At 42.9% G+C, this 24,096-nt stretch overlaps 1 protein-coding gene across 1 annotated transcript in view; it reads right to left on the bottom strand.

The window, feature by feature from the left end:
- The window catches only part of LOC115083294 (dynein heavy chain 5, axonemal-like), a 1,259,434-nt gene that overhangs the window by 936,871 nt on the left and 298,467 nt on the right, over positions 1-24,096 (bottom strand). The window contains exons 20-22 of the mRNA XM_029587102.1: positions 22,066-22,263; positions 15,095-15,499; positions 12,011-12,129 (exon numbers count right to left, since the gene is read on the bottom strand). Coding sequence (XP_029442962.1) covers positions 12,011-12,129; positions 15,095-15,499; positions 22,066-22,263 — 722 coding nt within the window. The remainder of the gene's footprint in view (positions 1-12,010; positions 12,130-15,094; positions 15,500-22,065; positions 22,264-24,096) is intronic.

The following is a 24,096-nucleotide window of genomic DNA, read 5'->3' as shown; positions in this document are numbered from 1 at the left end:
TCCTGCATGAGACTAAATGCACAATTGAATCTTTATGGACAAAAATCCCTTGTGTGCTGGGGAAGGATATAGTGATAGGTGTATCATACCATCCACCTGGCCAAGATGGTGAGACAGACAGTGAAATGCTAAGAGAAATTAGGGAAGCTAACCAAATTGGTAGAGCAGTAATAATGAGAGATTTCAATTACCCCAATATTGACTGGGTAAATGTAACATCAGGATATGCTAGAGAGATAAAGTTCCTGGATAGAATAAATGACAGTTTTATGGAGCAATTGGTTCAGGAACCGATGAGAGAGGGAACAATTTTAGATCTAATTCTCAGTGGAGCACAGGACTTGGTGAGAGGTAATGGTGGTGGGGCCGCATGGCAATAGTGATCATAATATGAAAACATTCAAATTAATGACTGGAAGGGGGACAGTAAGCAAATCCACAGCTCTAGTGCTAAACTTTCAAATGGGAAACTTTGAAAAAATTAGAAAAATAGTTAGAAAGGAGCAGTTATGAAGGTAAAATGTGTACAAGAGGCATGGACATTGTTAAAAAATATCATTCTAGAAGCACACTCCAGATGTATTCCACACATTAAGAAAGTTGGAAGGCAAAACTAGTACCAGCATGGTTAAAAAGTGAGGTGAAAGAGACTATTTTAGCTAAAAGATCTTCATTCAAAAATTGGAAGAATGATTCAACAGAAGAAAATAGGATAAAGTGTTGGCAAGTTAAATGTAAGATATTGATAAGACAGGCTAAGAGAGAATTTGAAAAGAAGTTGGCCGTAGAGGCAAAAACTCAAAGTAAAAACTTTAAAAAATATATACAAAGCAGAAAGCATGTGAGGGAGTCAGTTGGACCATTATATGATCGAGGGGGTAAAGGGGCCATTAGAGAAGATAAGGCCATCATGGAAAGATTAAACGATTTATTTGCTTCGGTGTTTACTGAAGAGGATGTTGGGGGGGATACCCATTCCGGAGAAGGTTTTCATGGGTAATGATTCAGATGGACTGAACCAAGTCACAGTGAACCTAGAAAATGTGGTAGGCCTGATTGACAAACTGAAGAATAATAAATCACCTGGACCAGAAGGTATACACCCCAGGGTTCTGAAGGAACTCAAAAATAAAATTTCAGATCTATTAGTAAAAAATTGTAACCTATTCTTAAAATCAACCATTGTACCTTAGGACTGGAGGGTGGCTAATGTAAGCAAAATATTTAAAAAGGGCTCCAGGGGCAATCCAGGAAAATGCAGACTAGTTAGCCTGACTTCAGTGCCTGGAAAAACAGTGGAAAATGTTCTAAAGATCAAAATCACAGAACATATAGAAAGACATGGTTTAATGGAACAAAGTCAGCATGTTTTACCCAAGGCAAGTCTTGCCTCACAAATCTGCTTCACTTTTTTGAAGGGGTTAATAAACATGTAGATAAATGTGAACAGGTAGATGTATTTGGATTTTCAGAAGGCATTTGACAAAGTTCCTCATGAGAGGCTTCTAGGAAAAGTAAAAAGTCATGGGATAGGTGGCGATGTCCTTTCGTGGATTACAAACTGGCTAAAAGACAGGAAACAGAGTAGGTTTAAATGGACAATTTTCTCAGTGGAAGGGGGTGGGCAATGGAGAGCCTTAGGGATGTGTACTGGGACCCATGCTTTTCAATATATTTATAAAGGATCTGGAATGGAATATAACGAGTGAGGTAATCAAATTTGCAGATGATACAAAATTATTCAGAGTAGTTAAATCACAAGTGAATTGTGATAAATTGCAGGAGGACCATGTGAGACTGTAAAATTGGGCATCCAAATGGCAGATGAAATTTAATTGGATAAGTGCAAGGTGCTGCATATAGTGATGCAGTTAGTGTAGCTGTGTTTAAAAAAGGATTGGATAAGTTCTTGGAGGAGAAGTCCATTACCTGTAATTAATTAAGTTGACTTAGAAAATAGCCACTGCTATTACTAGCAACAGTAGTATGGAATAGACTTAGTTTTTGGGTACTTGCCAGGTTCTTATGGCCTGGATTGGCCACTGTTGGAAATAGGATGCTGGGCTTGATGGATCCTTGGTCTGACCCAGTATAGCAAAATTGCTTACCTGTAATAGATGTTATCCCAGGACAGCAGGATGTTGTCCTCACATATGGGTGACGTCAATGGACGGAGCCCTATCACGGAAAACTTTCTGTCAAAGTGTCTAGAAACTTTTGACTGGCACACTAAGGATGCACAGCATGCCACAGGGGTCTCCCTTCAGTCTCGTGTGTAGGCAATAAGCGTTAGCAAACATAAAATAATAAAACATACCGGACCCAACTCCGTGGGGTGGTGGGTGGGTTTCGTAAGGACTACATCCTGCTGTCCTGGGATAACACCTATTACAGGTAAGCAATTTTGCTTTATCCCAGGACAAGCAGGATGATAGTCTTCACATATAGGTGATTAGCAAGCTACAGGCTGAGTCATTCTTGTATTGGACCAACAGCAAACAAGTTGTGCAATCGGCACAATAACTGGTGTACTGTTGGAAAAAATGAGGCAGCCTGAAATCACAGCAGGTTGGATGCGGAAGGAGTTGGGATTATGCTGGAAACAAGTTCTTTAAGACAGATTGTCCGTAGGCTGAATCTTGTCATCCTTCCTTGTCCAAACAATAATGAGCTGCAAAGGTGTGAAGAAAACTCCATGTTGCAGCTTTACATATGTCAGCTATTGGTACTGAATGATAGTGTGCTACTGAGGTTGACATTGCTCTTACTGAGTGCGCCTTTACTCGTCCCTGGAGGGGAAGGCCTGCTTTGTCATAGCAGAACTCTATACAATCTGCAAGCCAGTTAGAGAGATTTTGCTTGCCAACCGCATTACCCGGTTTGTTTTTATCAAAAGAAACAAAGGAGTGGATTTCCTATGGACTGCAGTGAAGTCTAGGTAATATGCAAGTGCAAATCCCTTTCACCTTGGTGAGAGTGAGGTCTTGGGAAGAATGTGGGCAAGACTATGGACTGATTCAAGTGGAATTCCGTAACCACCTTGGGAAGGAATTTAGGGTGAGTACGGAGTACCACTCGGTCATGTAAGAACCTTGTATAGGGTGAGTATGTGACAAGTGCTTGTAACTCACTAACCCTTCTAACAGATGTAATAGCTACTAAGAAGAGAACTTTCCATGTAAGAAATTTAATATCGCAGGAATCCATGGGTTCAAAGGGAGAACGCATAAGTCTTGTTAGTACTACATTAAGGTCCCATTCTGTGACTGGTGGCCGTAACGGGGGTTTAAGGTGAATTAAACCTTTCATAAACCTACTGACAAGGGGTTGTGCTGATATCGGTGCATCCCCTATTGTATGATGGTAAGCTGAGATAGGACTTAAATGTACCCTTACTGACGTGGTCTGGAGACCAGAGTCTGAAAGATGCCAGAGATAGTCCAATAAAGATGATGTGGGGTTGGAAAAGGGGTAAATACTTTTCTGTGCACACCACGTGGTGAATCGTTTCCACTTAGACCGAGAGGTTTTTCATGTGGAAGGTTTACGTGAAGCTACCAGCACTTAAGACACATTAGTTGAAAGATTGAGTGGTTTTAGGATCAAGCTTTCAACATTCAGGCTGTTAGAGATAGGGATTGAATGTTGGGATGGCGCAACCTGCCCTCATCCTGAGTTATGAGAGTGGGAGCTGTACCCAGGCGAATTGGCTCTCTGATCGAGAGGTCGAGAAGTATGGGAAACCACACTTGTCGAGGCCAATATGGGGCTATGAGTATCATTAACCCTTTGTCCTTTTGTAGCCTTACTAGAGTTTTGGTTATTAGCGGTATCGGGGGATACGTGTTTAGAAGGCCTGAATTCCAGGGGTGAGCAATGGTGTCCCTGGTGTACTTGCTGGTCCGCTTGTATAGGGAGCAGAATTTGTCCACTTTGCAATTCAGTTCAGATGCAAAGAGGTCTATGGTTGGTTGGCCCCAGCGTTGGAATATTCTGCTCATTACCAAAGGATCCAGGGACCACTCGTGGGGATGGAACTGACGACTGAGGTGATCTGCAACTATGTTGTGGATGCCTGCTGGATAAGTGGCCCATAGAAACATGGAATGCGTGAGGGCCCAATCCCAAATCTGTGCGACTTCTTGACAAAGGAAATACGAGCCCGTACCTCCCTGTTTGTTCAGGTACCACATGGGTACCGTGTTGTCTGTCTATATAAGAACAGTCTTGTGTGAAAGGCAGTCCTTGAATGCATGTAGAGCATAACATATAGCTCGAAGCTCCAGAAAATTGATTTGAAATGTTGCTTTGAGTTTTGTCCAAGTACCTTGAGTTTGGAGATTGCCTATGTGTGCTCCCCAACCTAAGGTGGATGCATCTGTAGTTAAAGTTACTTGCGGAACTGGTTGTTGGAAGGGTAGGCCTGTGCGCAAGTTGTTCTTGTTCGCCCACCAGAGGAGAGATGAACGTAGTTGGTGGGTTATTTAAATTGGTTGAATGGCTTGTATCCACTGTGATCTTAATGTCCATTGGGTTATTCTCATGGCTAATCTGGCCATAGGAGTGACATGAACTGTGGAGGCCATGTGGCCGAGCAGAGTTAGAAACTGTTATGCTGTCGCCTGTTTCTTTGAGTGCAGAGATTTCGCTAATGAGGAGAGTGTCTCTGCATGGTCCTCTAGGAGGAAGGTTCTTGATATTATGGTGATCAACTCTGCTCTGATGAATTGCAGTAGGTGAGATGGTATGAGGTGGGATTTCTGGTAGTTGATTAGGAATCCCAATGAGTGGAGCAGATTGATTGTGAGCCTGAGAGAGGTGAGAGCTCCTTGCTTTGACTGGCTTCTGATGAGCCAGTCATCCAGGTAAAGAAAAATGTGTACACTTTCCTTGTGCAAATGAGCTGCTGCTACCACTAGGCACTTTGTGAATACTCGGGGTGCTGAGGCAAGTCCGAATGGCAGAACCCTGTATTGGAAATGCTGATGACCCACCAGGAAATGCAGAAAATTGTGATGAGGAGGGAATATTGGAATATGGGCGTAAGCGTTTTGCAGATCCAGAGAACAGAGCCAGTCTCCTGCTTGAAGGGGAAGCATGGTGCCTAAGGAGACCATTCTGAATTTTTCTTTCTGTAGAAATTTGTTGAGATTGCGGAGGTCTAAGGTGGGACGTAAGCCTCCTGTTTTCTTTGGAATAAGGAAATAACGGGAGTAGAATTCTCTGCCCTGCTGAGGTCGGGGAACTGGTTCCACGGCCCTGGCTCTCACAATGGTGGATAATTCTGTGTTCAGGAGAGTGATATGATCTTTGTGTATCCAAAGAGACTTTGGTGGAGAGTCTTTTGGTACTGTGAGAAAATCCAGTTGGTAACCGTGTGTTATAATGGATAGTACCTACTGACCTGTTGTGATGTTTGACCAATTGGGTTGAAAGAAAGAGACCCGACCTCCCACTGGTAGATCTGGGATTGGGTTGGAAGAGTGGCTGCTGTCCTCTGGCGGGTTCTCAATATCCTGATGCTGGGCCCATCTGAGGCAGAGGTTGAGGCCTAGGTGCCCTTGGTTACCTAGGCTGGGGTGCTGGTAGATAATACCTCCGTAGTCGGTAATAGGGTTTTCTGGTTTCCCTTCTTACTGTTCTACGTGCAGAAGATGGTGCTTCTGTTGGAACAGCAGAGAGCTGGCGCAGAGTTTCAGAGTGTTCTTTTAACTGTGCCACTGCATCTTGAACTTTGCCCCCAAAAAGGTTGTCACCAGCACAAGGCAGATCTGCTAACTTTTCCTGAACCTCAGGCCTGAGGTCAGAGGCCTTCAGCCAGGCCCACCTATGGGCACTAATCCCTATTGCAGCCATCCTGGACGAGGTTTCAAAACTATCATAGGCTGCGCGGACTTCATGCTTGCCTGCTTCTAGGCCCTTGTGTATGATGTTATTCACTGAGTCTTGATTTTGTTGAGGTAAGGACTCAGATAGTTGTTGCATCTGCTTCCAGAGATTGCATTGATACTGAGTCATATATAGTTGATATGACGCTATCCTGGAGACAAGCATTGAACCTACAAAAACCTTCCTGTCAAGAGTATCTAAGAACTTTTGTTCCTTGCCAGGAGGAGTGTGGACATATCCTCTTTGACTTCTTTTGGGCGGATTCTACCACCACCGATAGGTGTGGGAGTTGGGCCTTTTGGTAACCTGGGATATATTGTATCAGGTAGGAGGCATCCATCTTCTTATTCACTGGTGGGATTGAACAGGGATGCTCCCACAGCCTATGTTGTAGGTCAACCAGGACTTCATGGACAGGTATTGCTAAAACTTCTTTCGGAGGATCTACAAATTGCAAAACCTCTAGGGGCTTTTGCCTGGTGTCCTCTTCTGCCACTAGCTGAAAAGGAATGGTGTCAGCCATCTCCTTTACAAATTTGAAAAGGAAAAGTCCTCTGGTGGCGATTTCCTCCTTTCTTCAGGTGGGGATGGCTCAGACAGTATGTCTTCTGATGAGAAATCGGTGTCTCCCTCCTCCCAGGTATCTGATGAAGGGTGTCGTGGAGGAGTAGAGTGAGGTATGAACAAAGGCATCGACGGCATCGATGGAGGAGAAAAAGGCATCGCTGGAGACACCAGAATACTCTGTTGAGAAATTCCAGATGGCCCTAGAACGGGTTCAGGCATTGGAGAAGCTCTGGAGGCATTGACTTCACTCAAGGGAATTGGCATTTTCAGTGCTGCTGGTTGTATCGGGAGATCACCGATGAGGGCATTGAGCTTCAATAGTACTGGAGTGAAGACTGAAAGGTCAGGTGCTGGCATCGGCAGTGGCATCGGCATTGGTAAAGGCATCGGCACAGCATCGGTGGCTGAGATGGCTTTGATGCAGGCAGCGGCACCAACAGTTGAAGGTCTCGGAGAGCTTCTTTGACTGCCTGGCGGATGAAACAGTTCAGTTCCTCCCATAGCTGGTGAGTTCAGAGCAGCTATAGGGGGTAGCAGAGAAGGTGAAACCGGCTCTTCCACAGGTCCCTGTGATGGCTCGGTACCTGGCACCGTTACCGGTGGGGAACGCCTTGGAGTGAGAGGCATCAAGGGTATCGATGGCTCTTCCACTTGAGACTTTTTCGGCGATGGTTCCACTGGCATCAACAGAGTTCCCGGAATCGATGGGACATTGGGTGTCGACGTCTGTCGATGACGATGGTGATGCTTCTCCTGATGTTCGATGCTTTTCTTCTCAAGCACCGATGTAGATTTTACCAATGACCGGGATGGAGTCGGTGATAATCGGTCATCAGGGCGATGTTTTCAGATGACTAACTTTTTAGCTGCTCCAGCCGGAGACGAATGAGTCGATGTCGACATCGATGGTATTAGTTGGATATGGAAGAAATGTTCTATCTTTTCCTGATGGGCTTGCCTGCCTTTGGCCGTCATTTCAGCGCATTGTGGACAGGAGGAAACATTATGAGATTCGCCCAAGCACAGCACACAATCGACATGCGGGTCGGTGATAGACATAGTGCGAGGGCAGTTCGGGCATGTTTTTAAACCCGTAGCCATTATGATGGCCGGACAGCCGTCGACAACCTTCTGACAGAAAAATTCTGTTTAACCGGAATCGACCGGGAAAAAACAAGTACTCACCGGCTGGTGGAGACAGGGAGACCCCTATGAAAGGGATGAATTGAGAAATTTTTAAACTTTTTCTCTGAGAATATTGTGTGAGAAAACTCACACAGGGCTCCTTAACCACGATGCTAACTGCAGCGCGGAAAAACGAAGACTGAAGGGAGACCCCTGTGGCTAGAGGGATCATGGCATGCTAGGCATGCTCAGTGGGCTCAGTGTGCCAGTCAAATGTTTCTAGAAACTTTGACAGAAAGTTTTCCATGATAAGGCTCCGTCCAGTGACGTCACCCATATGTGAGGACTATCATCCTGCTTGTCCTGGGATAAGGCATGATCTTATGTTCTTATGTTTTTATAGGGAAAAATAACCCATGTTATAGTTACACGATGTTAGGTTCCATATTAGGAGCTGCCACCCAGGAAAGAGATCTAGGTGTCATAGTGGATAATACATTGAAATCATCGGCTCAGTGTGCTGCGGCAGTCAAAAAAGCAAACGGAATGTTAGGAATTATAGGAAGGGAATGGTGAATAAAATGGAAAATGTCATAATGCCTCTGTATCGCTCCATGGTGAGACCACACCTTGAATGTGTCTACAATTCTGGTCACTGCATCTCAAAAAAGATATAGTTGCAATGGAGAAGGTACAGTGAAGGGCGACCAAAAAGATAAAGGGGATGGAACAGCTCCCCTATGAGGAAAGAGGTTAGGACTGTTCAGCTTGGAGAAGAGCGGCTGAGGGGGGATATGATAGAGGTGTTTAAAGTCATGAGAGGTCTAGAATGGGTAAATGTGAATCGGTTATTTACTCTTTCGGATAATAGAAGGACTAGGGGGCACTCTGTGAAGTTAGCATGCAGCACATTTAAAACTAATTGGAGAAAGTTCTTTTTCACTCAATGCACAATTAAGCACTGGAATTTCTTGCCAGGGGATGTGATTAGTGCAGTTAGTGTAGCTGCTATTAATCAAGTTGACTTAGAAAATAGCCACTGCTATTACTAGCATCAGTAGCGTGGGATATACTTAGTTTTTGGGTACTTTCCAGGTACTTGTAGCCTGGATTGGCCACTGTTGGAAACAGGATACTGGGTTTGATGGAACCTTGGTCTGACCCAATATGGCATGTTCTTAAGTTCTTATGTTCTAATAATAAGTAAAGGTAAGTGACATAGCATTGTTCACATCAGAAAAAAGACAGAGGGCTTAAAGTGGTGCAAATCATATTCAAAATGTAAGCAGTTCATCTGTGCAAATATAAAATGAAAGTATAATGCCTAAGAAATGGGTGGATATTTGTTAATTTTCTGAAAACATTTAGGAAAATCAATTATGAAACTAGCTGAAATCAGTTGAAATTCCACAGAGGCCCCTATTCACCTCAGTCTTTCTCCCCAGTTTGACCCGAGCAGTCTCTTTCACTCTCTTCAGCCCTACCCCAGCACTTCCTTGCCTTCTCCTCGGCTTGTCCTCCGCTCATCCCCAGCATATTCTGATCTCCCTCACCAGCTGCACCCCAGTCCCAGCACTCTCTGACACCCCTCCCTGGCCGACCCCAGCACAATCCTGATTCCCCCCTCCCCAGTCCGAAACCAGCACAGTCTGAACCCCCAGCCCCCAGCATTACCCAAAATGAAAGAAACACCAAGAACAAAAAAAAAACAAAAAACCCAAGGAAACAAAAGTACAATCTCTCCCTCCCCACTAAAACTGAATCAGCCAAGGCACCCCCTGGCTCCATGTCCTCACTGACATCCCCCCACCTTAGCATTTACCCCATTGTGGGTATACAAGGCTACAAGAGGTGGAAGTTACCCTTAATGTTCCTGCCCCACTCCTCTGGCTTTGCAAAATGGTGGCCAGTCAACCCGAATTGCAGCGCTGATAATGTTGTATGGTAGTGGATGGCTGTTGGTGCCTGATACCAGTTCCATTATGCTATCTGGAAAATTCTGCCATTAAACAGAATAGCACCAGCCCTTGGGTTGACCAGCACCCAGTTTGCAAACCTGAAGAAGTGAGGCAGGAGTGATGGGGAATGGCTCCTGCCCCCAGAAGCCCTACGTATCCACCACGGTGGCATAAAAGCTAAGGTGGAGGAAAGTGAGGGAGGTAGGGGGGGGTTGTCCTGAAGGTTGGGGGAGACCTTGACTGAAGCAGATTTTGTGGCTAGGGAGAGGAAGTGGAACCCTTAACAGAAGGCATGGGAGTAACCGGAAGTTACTACCCTAGGCAACTTGCTAGGCAGACTGGATGGACCCCTTGGGTCTTTTTCTGCCATCATTTACTATGTTACTATGTAACCTGGACCCGAAGGGATTTTTTTTTAATTTATAATTTTGTGATTAGTGGCTGGTAGAGAGCGCGTGTATACTGATATGCACATGTACACCCCCAGCAGTACCCTGCAACAGACGGATAGTAAAAAGCTTATCTCATATATATATATATTAGGGATGTGAATCGTGTCCTCGATCGTCTTAACGATCGATTTCGGCTGGGAGGGGGAGGGAATCGTATTGTTGCCGTTTGGGGGGGTAAAATATCGTGAAAAATCGTTAAAAATCGTTAAAAATCGAAAAATCGAAAAATCGAAAAACCGGCACATTAAAACCCCCTAAAACCCACCCCCGACCCTTTAAATTAAATCCCCCCCCCCCCAAATAACTTAAATAACCTGCGGGTCCAGCGGCGGTCCGGAACGGCAGCGGTCCGGAACGGGCTCCTGCTCCTGAATCTTGTCGTCTTCAGCCGGCGCCATTTTCCAAAATGGCGCCGAAAAATGGCGGCGGCCATAGACGAAAAAGATTGGACGGCAGGAGGTCCTTCCGGACCCCTGCTGGACTTTTGGCAAGTCTCGTGGGGGTGAGGAGGCCCCCCACAAGCTGGCCAAAAGTTCCTGGAGGTCCAGCGGGGGTCAGGGAGCGATTTCCCGCCGCGAATCGTTTTCGTACGGAAAATGGCGCCGGCAGGAGATCGACTGCAGGAGGTCGTTCAGCGAGGGTTCCGGCGCCTCGCTGAACGACCTCCTGCAGTCGATCTCCTGCCGGCGCCATTTTCCGTACGAAAACGATTCGCGGCGGGAAATCGCTCCCTGACCCCCGCTGGACCTCCAGGAACTTTTGGCCAGCTTGTGGGGGGCCTCCTGACCCCCACGAGACTTGCCAAAAGTCCAGCGGGGGTCCGGAAGGACCTCCTGCCGTCCAATCTTTTTCGTCTATGGCCGCCGCCATTTTTCGGCGCCATTTTGGAAAATGGCGCCGGCTGAAGACGACAAGATTCAGGAGCAGGAGCCCGTTCCAGACCGCTGCCGTTCCGGACCGCCGCTGGACCCGCAGGTTATTTAAGTTATTTGGGGGGGGGGTTCGGGAGGGTGGGGGATTTAATTTAAAGGGTCGGGGGGGGGTTTTAGGGGGTTTTAGTGTGCCGGCTCACGATTCTAACGATTTATAACGATAAATCGTTAGAATCTCTATTGTATTGTGTTCCATAACGGTTTAAGACGATATTAAAATTATCGGACGATAATTTTAATCGTCCTAAAACGATTCACATCCCTAATATATATATATATATATATATATACATACATACAAAAAATCTCCCAATTAAAAATAATTGGGGAAAAAGAAGAAAAAAAGCACTTATTGCTTATAGGTAAACCATACCAAAAATCTAGTCGTATTAAAATCAATTATAAATAAATAAATAAATAAATAAATAAATAAATAAATAAATAAATAGACTAGCAAGGGGTCCATCCAGTCTGCCTAGCAAGTTGCCTAGGGTAGTAACTTCCGGTTCTAAATAAATAAATTGATTTTAATACAAGACTAGATTTTTGGTACGGTTTACCTATAAGCAATAAGTGCTTTTTTTCTTCTTTTTCCCCAATTATTTATAATTGGGAGATTTTTTGTATGCAATATGAGAAAGCACAAGTAAAACATATACATTGCCCTTATTTTTGATTTATATATATATATTGTTTTTCATATATATTGTTTTTCATATCTACACTAATCAAAACAAGTTATTTTAACAAACAAATTATGCACATTTAAACCTTTCTTGCATTTTTGGCTTCTTGTTGCCATTTCTAGGCAGAATTTTCCCCAATTCATGCTTGTGTGCTGGAGTTTTGTTTTTAGATTAAGCAGAGTAAACTTGATCTCAGTAGTTGTCTCTGATGTTACACTATTAGAAAACTAGCTCTCTGCTTCTTTCATCCCTTATTCATCTCCCCAAGGAGCACAGCTAACAACTAGACACCGGCTGATTACAATCAGAAAACTCTGAGTCAACCATTATACCCAGGCCATTTGAGAATAGAAGATTCAAGCAACTGAAGAGTCACCACTATGGTATGATGATATACTCACGTTGTGTCATAGTCCTTGTAAAAATCCACTGCATCAACCTGGAACTTTTTAACACCAGACAATAAGTCTGTTTTCATAGTTGGCTGTACTTTACATAGGAAGTTCTGAGTTTGCACAACCTGAAAGACAAAAATACAAATCTAGATATATAAAAGGTCAGTCAGTCAGTCAGTCACACAGTTGTGTCTATATTTGGTCACAGGCTCCCACACACACACATACATACACAAGCACACACGCACAGGCAGGTGCAGGCAGACACACACACACACAGGCAGAAACGCACATACACACAGATACATACACAGGCAGGCACAGACACATGCACACCCAGACAGGCAAAGACATAGACACACACGCAGGTAGAGAGAAACACACAGGGCCACACAAACACACCACAGGCTCCCTACATACATACATATACACAGGTTCCCATATACACACAGGCTCATGCACAGGCAGAGACATACATACACAGACACAGGCAGAGATACACACAGCCAGACGCACCCCTACAAGTACTTTTATAGACCAGACTACACAAGCAATGCTGGGCACTTTTTACTAGTAAATAAATATATGTGATGGGGGTCTCCAAATGTTCCCCTAATTGGTAGTTCTGCCCCTTGCAAACATGTTAACAATGACTTGTCTGAGTGCCCTGAGTCTTTTAGAAATATCTCATCCAGATCCTGCGCCTGTAGTGATGTCTATATAGTGTCAGAGTGCTGGGGAGGCATATCACTCCCCATTGGGAGGGAAGAGAGGCAGAGAAAGGAGTCCATGGTCTGGAGTTCTGCTAGGGGGGGCCATCTCTTTATAGAGTGGTGCCAATGGCCCTCACCTTCCAAAAGGATGGTATAGGAGAAGAATTGGTCCCTGCTCAGGAAAGGTGGCTGGGACTTGAGAGACAAGTTAGTCAGGCCTACTGAGGGAAAGGATTCCAGGAGGTGAGAAGTCCTGGGAGTTGGAAGAAGTGTTCTAAGGAGATTCAGAGTCCAAAAGGGCCCAATGAAAGAAGGGAATACTCCAGGGTAAGTGTGTACCTGGGAGGTTTCAGAGAAGAGGCATCCTGACCTGGGAAAATCCCTAGAATACTGGCTGATCAAGCAAATCAACCAAGTGTTCTTTGAAGAGAAGACAGAGGACCAGAGAAGAAGATTCCATCACCCAAAAGAAACTGGGAGGCCCAGAGGGGAAGAGAACTTGCCCATAAGAGATTATCTATTTGGGAAGAGAGCGTGAAAAGAGGTTTAACTGTTTGGTGGGGAGGGGGTTTCAACTTTATTTGGTGGAGTCCTTAGGGCCCCTCCCAGCCAGTCAGTTTTTCAGGCTCTCTATAATGCATATGCATGAGATTTATCTGCATGCACTACCTCCCTCTGAATGCAAATATTTTTCCTGCATATTCAATAGGGATATCCCGAAAACCCAAGTGGCTGGGGTAAGGTCCAAGCATTGGTTTTCACAATTTTAAAATAGCATATCTTTTGTCCATAGATTCTATTTCCTGAAACTTGTGACAAAGAAAAAGATGCATGGAAACAAAAAAACATGCAAGTAAAAATTTGTGCAGATGTACTACAGAAAGTTTGCCAATTCTTAAATTAATACTTTTGGCAAAAGTGCTAAATGGCTTTTTGCAGTTTGATTGCACAGTATTTTCTGTGGACTTTGTTTTCTTCCTAAGGTTACAGGAAAGTAAATTCTTGGAATAAAAATGCACTGATGTTCATTTTCAGCTGCTAGGCAGCTGGCTAAGGGGGTCATTCACTAAACCTTTATCGCGGGCATTAGGGCCCTAATGCACGCAATAAGGCCTTTTCGCATGCAATATAATGGAAATTAGGGGGAGGGGAGGAGTTGGGGCGGGGAGAGGGAGGAGTCGGCGGTGTCTTTGCTGCCGGCAATAACATTACCAACGTTATCGTCGGCAGTTGCGCCGATATGAAAATTGCTGATATTCGGTGTGAAAGCCGGCAGCGAAGACACCGCGGTGGTGTGAAGGCTGCGGGCTTTCGCAGGCCCGCCCCCACTGCCCCCCGTTTTTGCTGGATTTATCATTCAGCGATGAATGATGAATCCAGGCCTAAGTTAGCCAGATAACTTAGGATATTTAGCGAAGTGGGCGTACAGCTGATTGATTAATTGCAGCTACCTAAAGGTTAGCCGGATAAGTTTGTCTCCAGCAGTCCTAAAGTTATCTACCTACGTTGGCTGGATAACACTGAAAATTGGCAATATTCGGCTAACTTAGGTGTATAACACTGCCCCAAAACATCCCTGACATAGCCGGATATATTTTTATCCAGCTATGGGGGCAATCAAGGGGCAATCAGGGGCAATCAAGGGGGCAATCAGGGGCAATCAAGGGGCAATCAAGGGGCAATCAGGGGCAATCAGGGGCAATCAAGGGGGCAATCAGGGGCAATCAAACTGGAGAGGTTTTTAAATCCTGCAGTTTGTCTGGCTAAGTCCGAATTTAATCAGACAAACCACTTTAAATATTGACCCTACTGCTTCAAAATAAGGGACAATACAATTGAAAGTTGAGCCATACACCATGTTCTTTACTCCACTATGCCTTTGCTAAGCATGCAAACCTACAAACTATGCCTCAATGTACTGTATATGTTGACTTATTTCTATACCAACTTAATTTGCTTAAACTTTTGTACTCTGTACACATGTGACATACCACACTTTTTCTCTCACATGTGCTTTCTTCCAATCCTAAAAACCAGAACTTCCTATGTGTAGTATCTATCTTTACCCTAATGTAAGACCAATGGACCAGCTTCCTGTCCTGGGGAGATACCAGTGGTCAATTTGTTAACTTGTTGTACACCGCTTTGAGTGAATCCCTTCAAAAAAAGTGGTTAATAAAGTGTAACAAATAATTAAATGAAATTACAGAAGCAATCTGAGTTTCAGGCTTATACATTTTTTTGCTTTATTTTGGTTCATATGTGGCCCAGATAAATCAGATTTAACTAAGTTTAAAATAAATATTTTAATATATTAATCCTACAATCATAGTCTACACAAAAACATTGATAGAAGTGACTAAATTAGCATAATTACCTGTGCATTCAGGTTTTTCCATGCATAAGCCAATCCATCAACTTTTTCTGCATTTCCATCTTGAAAAAGCAGTTCATGTTTAAGAAGGAGGGCATAAGATTCCTCAATGGGCCCAATTGTCATATCAAGTCTAATTTCAGCATCTCTGATTTCCTTCAGGGCGTCCATGGCTCCTCGCACGTCATCAAGATCATCAATTGGTCGGCTCAGACGCTTGCTAAGATTCTCAATGAAGGTGTAAATTTCATCCATATCTGTGGCGGCTTTTTTGTTCAGTGCCGACCCGAACACTCGCTGCCATAGGCGACACTCCTGAACAAGAGCCATTTTCAGCGACTGTGTAGTAAAATCCACTGATCCCACTATGCAATGGCCCGACAAGTCATTAATTTCCACTTCCAACTGCTAAGAACCAAATACAATACAATTACTTTTAATAGAGCCTTTCCTTTCTTGTATTAGATCTTTATTCCTTTTATTTTAAATACTTACAGAAAAATAACTCAATTGATGTTGAAATTCAGACATGACTGGGTTAGTGTCCAGAAACTGCTTAACCTTTTCCTCTATATCCTTAAAAAAAGCAAATTTCAAAGGTCAGCACAAGATTATTTTTCAGTAACAAATTCTGATTGGATTGGATTCTAATGCCATACCCCGGAGCAGTGGAATGCATTTTTGGTTGGGAAGGCAACAAAGCTCCACCCTAGCTCAACACCAATTCCACCCTCAGCTCCACTCCCATTGCCATTTTATGCTTATAGTTAGTCATTCTTCTTACATACATTTTCCATATAAATCATAGAGTATAATTATTCATTCTCAGACCAACCAATAAAATACTTGATGATAGAAAACCACCAGGGTCTTCTTTCTTCCTGTGGACAGGGTTGGCCTGCCTCTGAGAAAAAACAGCATTTCTAATAGCCGTGTCAGTTTTAAGAGACTATTCTGTATGAAGAGAGAAGATTATTAAATAACAAGAGATGTAATCAGAGACCAAGAAAATGTGACTTACAGATACAAAAACATTTCTAATTGTTTGGGCATCACTTGCCTGCTTAAAAACAATTTCCAAACTCACCTAGATATGTCGCCATAGCACTTGCCCCCTGGGGAAGTGGGAGATGGGTAAATGATGAGGGCTTGTGTGTTGTGAACTCTTTCAGAGTCGATGCAGGATATTAGGCACCCTAAGTGAATCTTACAGCCTTGTGGGTTCACCCTTAGCGCACACAATTAATAATCATGCATTTATAATATCAGATTTTATATGAAAAATGACATGCAAAGTACAATCTTCTGAGGTAAAATTATAACTTACAACATCATATATATAATATTTACATGCACTGCTATGGTGCCAAGAAAACCCTGCTAAAGGCACTTGGAACCAAAATGATATCAGACCTACTGTAAAGTGTGTTGGGTTTGGCGCTTGACCCTCAGAAAGCCATAAATAAAATGAATTACAATTACAGTATACTAAACCTCCCATGCCAATACAACACTATTGCTAGAATTCAAACAGGAAGAAATCGTCGGCTCAGTGTGCTGTGGTGGTTAAAAAAGCAAACAGAATATTAGGAAGGAATGGCAAATAAAACAGTGGAGGTCATAATGCCTCTGTATCGCTCCATGGTGAGACCACACCTTGAATACTGTGTAAAATTCTGGTTGACGCATCTCTAAAAATATATAGCTGCGATGGAGAAAGTGCAGAGAAGGGCAACCAAAATGATAAGGAGCATGGAACAGCTCCCCTACGAGGAAAGGCTAAAGAGGTTAGGGCTGCTCAGCTTGGAGAAGAGACGACTGAGGGGAGCTATGATAGAGGTCTACAAAATCATGAAAGGACTTGAATGAGTAAATGTAAATTGCTTATTTACTCTCTCAGATAATAGAAGGACTAGGGTGCACACTATGAAGTTAGCCAGTAGCTCATTTAAAACAAATCAGAGAAAATTATTTTTCGCTAAATGCATACTTAAGCTCTGGAATTCATTGCCAGAGGGAAGTTAGTGTAACTCGGTTTTTAAAAAGTTTGCATAAATTACTAGAGGAGAAGCCCATAAACTGCAAGTAATCAATAAGGAATAGTAGCTTGGGAGCTATTTAATGTTTGGGTACTTGCCACGCACTTGTGACTTGGATTTGCCACTTTTGGACATAGGATGCTGGGCTTGATGGATTCTTGATCTGACCCAGTATGGCATATCTTATGTTCTTATATAACCCTACCCATGAAAATGTAACACTCCAAATATTATTCCAGGCCCTAAAACACCAATACACATCCTATTAGGAAACAGAACAAGTCAGACTGATATAGACCACCACACAAAAACTAACACAGTAGCAGAATACCTCACCTCCTTCACACATACAGAGTTCAGATAGATCCTCACCAAATACAGAATAAATAGACAAAATGTAAGCAGAAATGTGCAGACAAAAACTGAACTGGAAACCACAACAAGCCAGATTCTGTCTCTCACTCACTCCAGTCCTATGCCCTCTCTCACACACACACACACACATTCTCATTCTCTCTTTCTCACTCCTTCCCTTCTCTTCCCTCACTCACCATCCACTCACTGGGTCTTTTTCTGCCCCACAGGCACATCACCCCTCTATGCCACCGTGGGGTCCTATTTGTCTGTGGGGATGGGAATCCCATGGGTGGGTCATCATTTGGTGGTGCCGCTGTCACAGCAGCTGGGATCTTCCTTCTCCCTGCAGGCTGAAGTGGCCTGCCCCTGAGATAAAGCTGGACGGGCTAAGACCTAGATGACCCATCCTGTTTCAAGGCCTATGAAGTATTGCTAATTCCTTCTTGAAGAGAGTCACTGGATCATGGTGAAAATATTCCAAATTAGGTAAAAAGTAGCTAAAACCATGTTGTTGCACAATGGTAATGCACAAGAGAAAGAGTGGAGTAAACAGCACACACATACAGTGCAACTCCAAATAGAAGAATGTGTGGTAACTCTCTGAACTGTTCAATTTTTCAAAGTAATTCATTTAATTGACAGGTGCTAATAATAATCCTCAACTGGGTGACAACAAATGCAGTTCCTTGACAGGGCCGTGTTTGGCACAGTTTCTGCATTGGGAGAAACACACAGGAGAAACTCATATCATTGTAATGGAAAGAAAACTTTTCATTCCTTATGCAGTATACAAATCCTTAAATAGATTACATAAATATATAGAGCGGGTGCAGCATCTTTCCTCTCGGTTCTTAAACAGGTTACAGAAATGTCTAAAATCAATGCAGCAGCATCCCCCTCGATATTTTAGTAAATTATTTGGAACACAATTTGATGAAATACTGAGGGGAATGAATGCTGCTGGATTCTTACATGAGTGAGTCCCAAGTCCTAGGATCAAGCTGCAGACTGAGTTTTGAGAGTGTTGCAACCCCTCTCCAGTTTCTTCCCACATGTTCCTTGCAGCGTCTACTCCAGAGTCACCCCATTTCTCCTGCTCTCTGCAGGCTTACTGAGGAAGGGGAGTGGATGAGCTGTATAGAGAGAGTCCCTGAGATGTCTAGTGTTTCCCCTGAGACACTGCAATTGATGCAAATTTCCGGAGTCTCAGGGTAAAATCCTGAGAGATCCCAGGTATGGCAATAGTGGGCTACTCTCCAAAAAAATATCATGGCTGTATCACTGCATTATTTTGACTCACAGCAAAACACTGCATGGCAAAACACCGCAGCCTTGCTGCCATGGCCTTAAATGGCAAAGCACTACCCAAAAGAAATGTGGCCAAAAATAGTAAAATATGTCTAGGAGTCAACGATGACCCCCTCTTCATCTGGGGCTGCCAATCAAGATAGCCCTAACAACAAAACTTAGGTTTCATTTTAGGAGTTACCACCTAGGAAAAAGACCTGGGTGTCATAGTTGATATTATATTCAAATCGTCGGCTCAGCATGCTGTGGTGGTCAAAACAGCAAACATAATGTTAGGAATTATTAGGAAGGGAATGGAAAATAAAATGGAGAATGTCATAATGCCTCTGTACCTTGAATATAGTGTGCAATTCTGGTTGCTGCATCTCAAAAAAGATATAATTGCACTGGAGAAAGTACAGAAAAGGGCACCCAGAATGATAAAGAGCATGGAACAGCTCCCCTGTGAAGAAAGGCTAAAGAGGTTAGGGCTGCTCAGCTTGGAGAAGAGATGGCTGAGGGAGGATATGATGGAGGTCTACAAAATCATGATGAGTAAATGTAAAATAGTTATTTACTCTTTCGGATAATACAAGAACTAAGGGGCACTAAATGAAGTTAGAACATTAAAATAAATCAGAGAGTTTCTTTTTTACTCAAAGCACAATTAAGCTCTGGAATTCATTACCAGAGGATGTGGTTAAAACAGATAGTGTAGTTGGGTTTAAAAAAGGTTTGGCTATGTTCCTGAAGGAAAAATCCATAAACTTCTATTAATCAATAGCAACAGCCACTGCTTGTTGCCGGCATTAGTAGCATGTGATCTATTTAATGTTTGGGTACTTTCCAGGTACTTCTGACTAGGATTGCCCACTGTTGGAGACAGGATACTGGACTTGATGGAGGCTTGGTCTTACCCAGTATGGCATATCTTATGTTCTTACTTTCTAAAAATAGCACACCATGAACACACGATGACAGCCCTCCCCCTAACCCAGTCAACATAGAATCAATAAAAGGAGATGGTTTTTACCCCCTCCACATAAAACATTAGCCAGACATTTTACACCCCCATTCCCCTTCCACAACCTCAACCCCCGAATTATAAAAAACCTCATTAGATGTAGTGGCATTCCTCTCCCCCCCCCCCCCCCAACCCCACAAGTTCATATAGAAATTGTTGGAATAATATAGGGCACCCCCCAGACCCCAGTCCAACCCCCCAAATTCACCTCCCACCCCCATTACTTAAAGTCCTGGAAAAGTGGCCAGCAGAAGGGCCTAGTGCTCCCCCTAGTCCCAGGTCCAGTTGGCGCCATTATCCAAAATAGTGCCAACCTGCCTCACCCTACTCTCATGACTGAGGCAAGGTCTAAGGCACCTGACCTCAGCTATGTGACTGTGACCAGTGAGTGGAAAGTTACCCAGGTAACCTTGCCCAGATATTCAGTGGAATACAGCCAGTTTAAGCTATTCATGTCATTTTAGGGCAGGTATTTTTCCAAGCAGACTTACCCAGCTAAATTTAGATGGGTAGCTCTGAATATTAGTGTTCACTGTTTAGTCCCATCCCTGGGATGATCCTATCATCACCTCTTTTTACCTGGCTAAATTTTATCCAACTAACTCATTACCAAGGAAAAATGTAGCTGGGGATCAGGGGAAATATATAAATCTTGGGTTTTGTCCAAGTAATTCAAAATATTACCCAGACAAACCATTTCCCTTTATGCTGTCTCTAATTTCTCATCCTTACCATGATGTTCATAAAGTCTAAATAAAAAGATTCATCTTTTGTGTTGAATTTTCAAAAGCATTTACAGGCATAAAACACAGTTAAAATTACTCTCCATAGGTAAATATTCTGACTCGGCATATATAACAGAGTTTATGCACCATGGAAAGAAAACAGGCTGGGACCACAAAGAAAGGCAAACAGAACAAGATAGCAGGCACAATCCCAGAAAGATTAGACAAGCACTTGCAAATAAAAATGAGAAAAAATGAAGAGAAACAAAAGGGTGTTCCTGGGGTAGTGCTCTGGAAGAGGGAAATGAGAGCCCACTCCAGAGAGGAAGCCCTGCCTAAAGGCCTTGAAAAGGAACAATCCAGGCAGGAAGGAAGGGGGGGGGGGCAGTCTGGAGTAGGAGCAGCTGTAAAGCTAAGCCAAAGACATCAGGAGGCCAATATCCAAAAGCTAGACGGATAACTGATATTAAATGGCTTACCTGGCTAAATTTTAGCTGGATAGGTCAGGGACATTCCTGGGGCAGGAGGTAGGTGTTTCATTAAGGAGCGGAGCTAGCCGGATAGGTTATCCAGCTAACTCCTATATGCAGAGTTAGCTGATTAACCTATCCAGCTAACTCTTGCTGCGCTGTATGGCTGGTCTAAAGTTTGCCGCTGAATATCCCTATGTGGTATCAGGCTAGATGTGTAAGAACTGGAGCAGCCACAAAACACACACAGGAGATGATGGAGTCTGAGATGGCAGATGATGAATGTCAGAGGACATTCACACAAATCAGGGCACTATGAAAAGGCCTTTGTCCTGGGTGGTAGATGCACTCCCAGAAGAGGTAGTAAGGACAAGGACGGTAATGGAATTCAAAAGGGCATGGAATAAACACAGAGGATTAAATGATGGAGATAAAGAAAAGGGTAATCTGTGCTGACTAGGATAACATACACATAGCAACAATTACACTAAAAATTAAAAAAAAAGCTTGCTGGGTTGGATGGACCACTTGGGTGTTTTTCTGCCGACATTTACTATGTTACATGCTATGTTTTTCCTGATAAGGTGTGTGGGAAAAGAGACAGTTACTATAGGGAGCAGAATAATCGGTACAAGAGATACATGCTTATGGGGGTAGAAGTTAGAAATGAAAGCACAAAATGACAAGAAACATATCCATGAGAGGGAAGAAGTAAAGGTGGAGAAGACTTAGTATAGGATTAGCAGTATTAGAAGAGGCCATCAAGGGCAAAAAGAGAGATGGAGAGAGGCATAAAACATTTCTTCAATCCTCTAATGTTTTGCATTTCTATTTTTAAATATTTCAGGTATGAGGTCATGATGATACAAAAATGTGTTACTCTTGTGCTTTTATATTCAAACCATAATGTTATTTGAATTCCATAAAGCTATAACACAAATGTCAGAGGGCAGCCAGAATGTGGAGATGGGAATCCTTCCTTAAGGTAGATTTTTTGATTAAACAATAATAATTAAGAGCAGAGGTAGCACCATTTCTGGTATTCAGCACCAAATGCCTTTATAATTCTAACCTGGTTCCAGATGCTGGAGAATTTTGCAAAGCCATTTAAAACATCAGCTGCATCCACTTTAAGTGACAAAATCATGGAGCTGAGCTGGATTATGACTTTGTTCACATCTTTGTGTTCACTGATTTGTTTATCCAAGGGTTTTAGCACCACCATTTTGGTGATTTCATCACCCAGGTCTCTACCAGCATTCTGTTCCATCTAAAAAATACCACAACAGGGAAATAAATAAATACAGGGTTACCACATAAGTTGTGGATAAAAATTTTTTCTTGAACCATCTTCAAGAAAAATCATAAAAGATCTACAATCACTACTACTGAAGAATGAATCATTGAAAAAAATATTCCCTGCAATTTGATTTCTAGCTTTTGAGGACCACCTAATCTTAAACAAAACCAAGTAAGCAGTAAGATTCACACAGACTCAAAAAGAAGAAAATGACATAAAATCCTGCAAACTATGGCAGCACAATTCACATTTAACTGCTTGAGAAAAACATTCAGCATAAAGGGTTAACACTCATGCTCCTCTGTGAACATGGATCCAGGTTTTTAAGAAGGGTCTAACATACATTCTTTCACATACCCTCCCCCTCAGCTTGACCTCGTCAGGTCAACTGTTTGCCAATACATGGGTTAAATCCTGAGAAAATAAATGTATCCTTCCTATATACATTTCCCACCATAAACTGAGACTGACCATTTCTCTTGCTGTAGATGCACAATGTTAGGTTCCATATTAGAAGCTACCACCCAGGAAAAAGATCTAGGCATCATAGTGGATAATACTTTAAAATCATCGGCTCAGTGTGCTGCAGCAGTCAAAAAAGCAAACCAAATGTTAGGAATTATTAGGAAGGAAATGGCAAATAAAACGGTGAGTGTCATAATGCTTCTGTATCGCTCCATGGTAAAACCGCACCTTGAATACTGTATTCAATTCTGGTAGCCACATCTCTAGAAAGATATAGTTGCACTGGATAAAGTGCAGAGAAGGGTGACTAAAATGATAAGGGGCATGAAACGACTCCCCTATGAGGAAAGGCTGAAGAGATTAGGGCTGTTCAGTAAGAAGATGAGATGACTGAGGGGGGATATGATAGAGATCTACAAAATCATGAAAGGACTTGAACAGGTTAATGTAAGTCAGTTATTTACTCTCTCAGATAATAGAAGGACTAGGGGGTACTCCATTAAGTTAGCAAGTAGTTCATTTGAAACAAATCGAAGAAAATTATTTTTTCACTCAGCACATAGTTAAGCTCTGGAATTCATTGTCAGAGGATGAGTTTAGTCACTAGTGTAACTGGGTTTAAATAAGATTTGGATAAGTTCCTAGAGGAAAAATCCATAAACTGCTATTAATTAAAAAGCAATAGTAGCTTGAGATCTATTTAATGTTTGGGTACTTGCCAGGTTCTTGTGACTTGGATTAGCCATTGTTGGAAACAGGATGCTGGGCTTGATGGACTCTTGGTCTGACCCAGTATGGCATATCATATGTTCTTATGTTATGTTATTCGCTACACAGGGTAGGATTAGTATGGAATCATCTAGGCCAGAGGTACCTTCCCTTCCTCCATTTGTATAAACCTCGATCCCAATGCAAGGGAATTACCTTTGAGTAGGGCTTGCCTATGTTTTCTGGGGTTACCCTCCCCCACCCTGTTTGGGGAATGTGCTAAGAGTTCTTAGAATACCACTGGTTCCCTCTAAGACATGTCACCATGCAAAGTTAAAAAAGTAAAGTCCCTGGCTATCTTTAAATACTGAGACCTCTTGGATTTTCTTCTTGGGTGCTGCCTCTATGGTCTGGCTGTTTTTGAGTCGTGTGTTATACTTTTCAAAGTTCCACAGAGAAGCTTCCAGAGGAGATATTTCTATATAATCTGGGCTTGCCTGGCTGGCTGTGAGCTGAATTCATAGAGTCTCAAACTGGGGATAATCTCATCAGGAAGTTTCAACTTGCTGCAATTATTTTTACTGATTGTGCAAGCATTTATAGTTTTTGAATGCACGAAAACATGCATTC

Source organism: Rhinatrema bivittatum, chromosome 2 (assembly GCF_901001135.1).
Source record: "Rhinatrema bivittatum chromosome 2, aRhiBiv1.1, whole genome shotgun sequence".
Taxonomy (NCBI): Eukaryota; Metazoa; Chordata; class Amphibia; order Gymnophiona; family Rhinatrematidae; genus Rhinatrema; species Rhinatrema bivittatum.
This window is presented reverse-complemented; position numbering and strand designations above follow the sequence as displayed.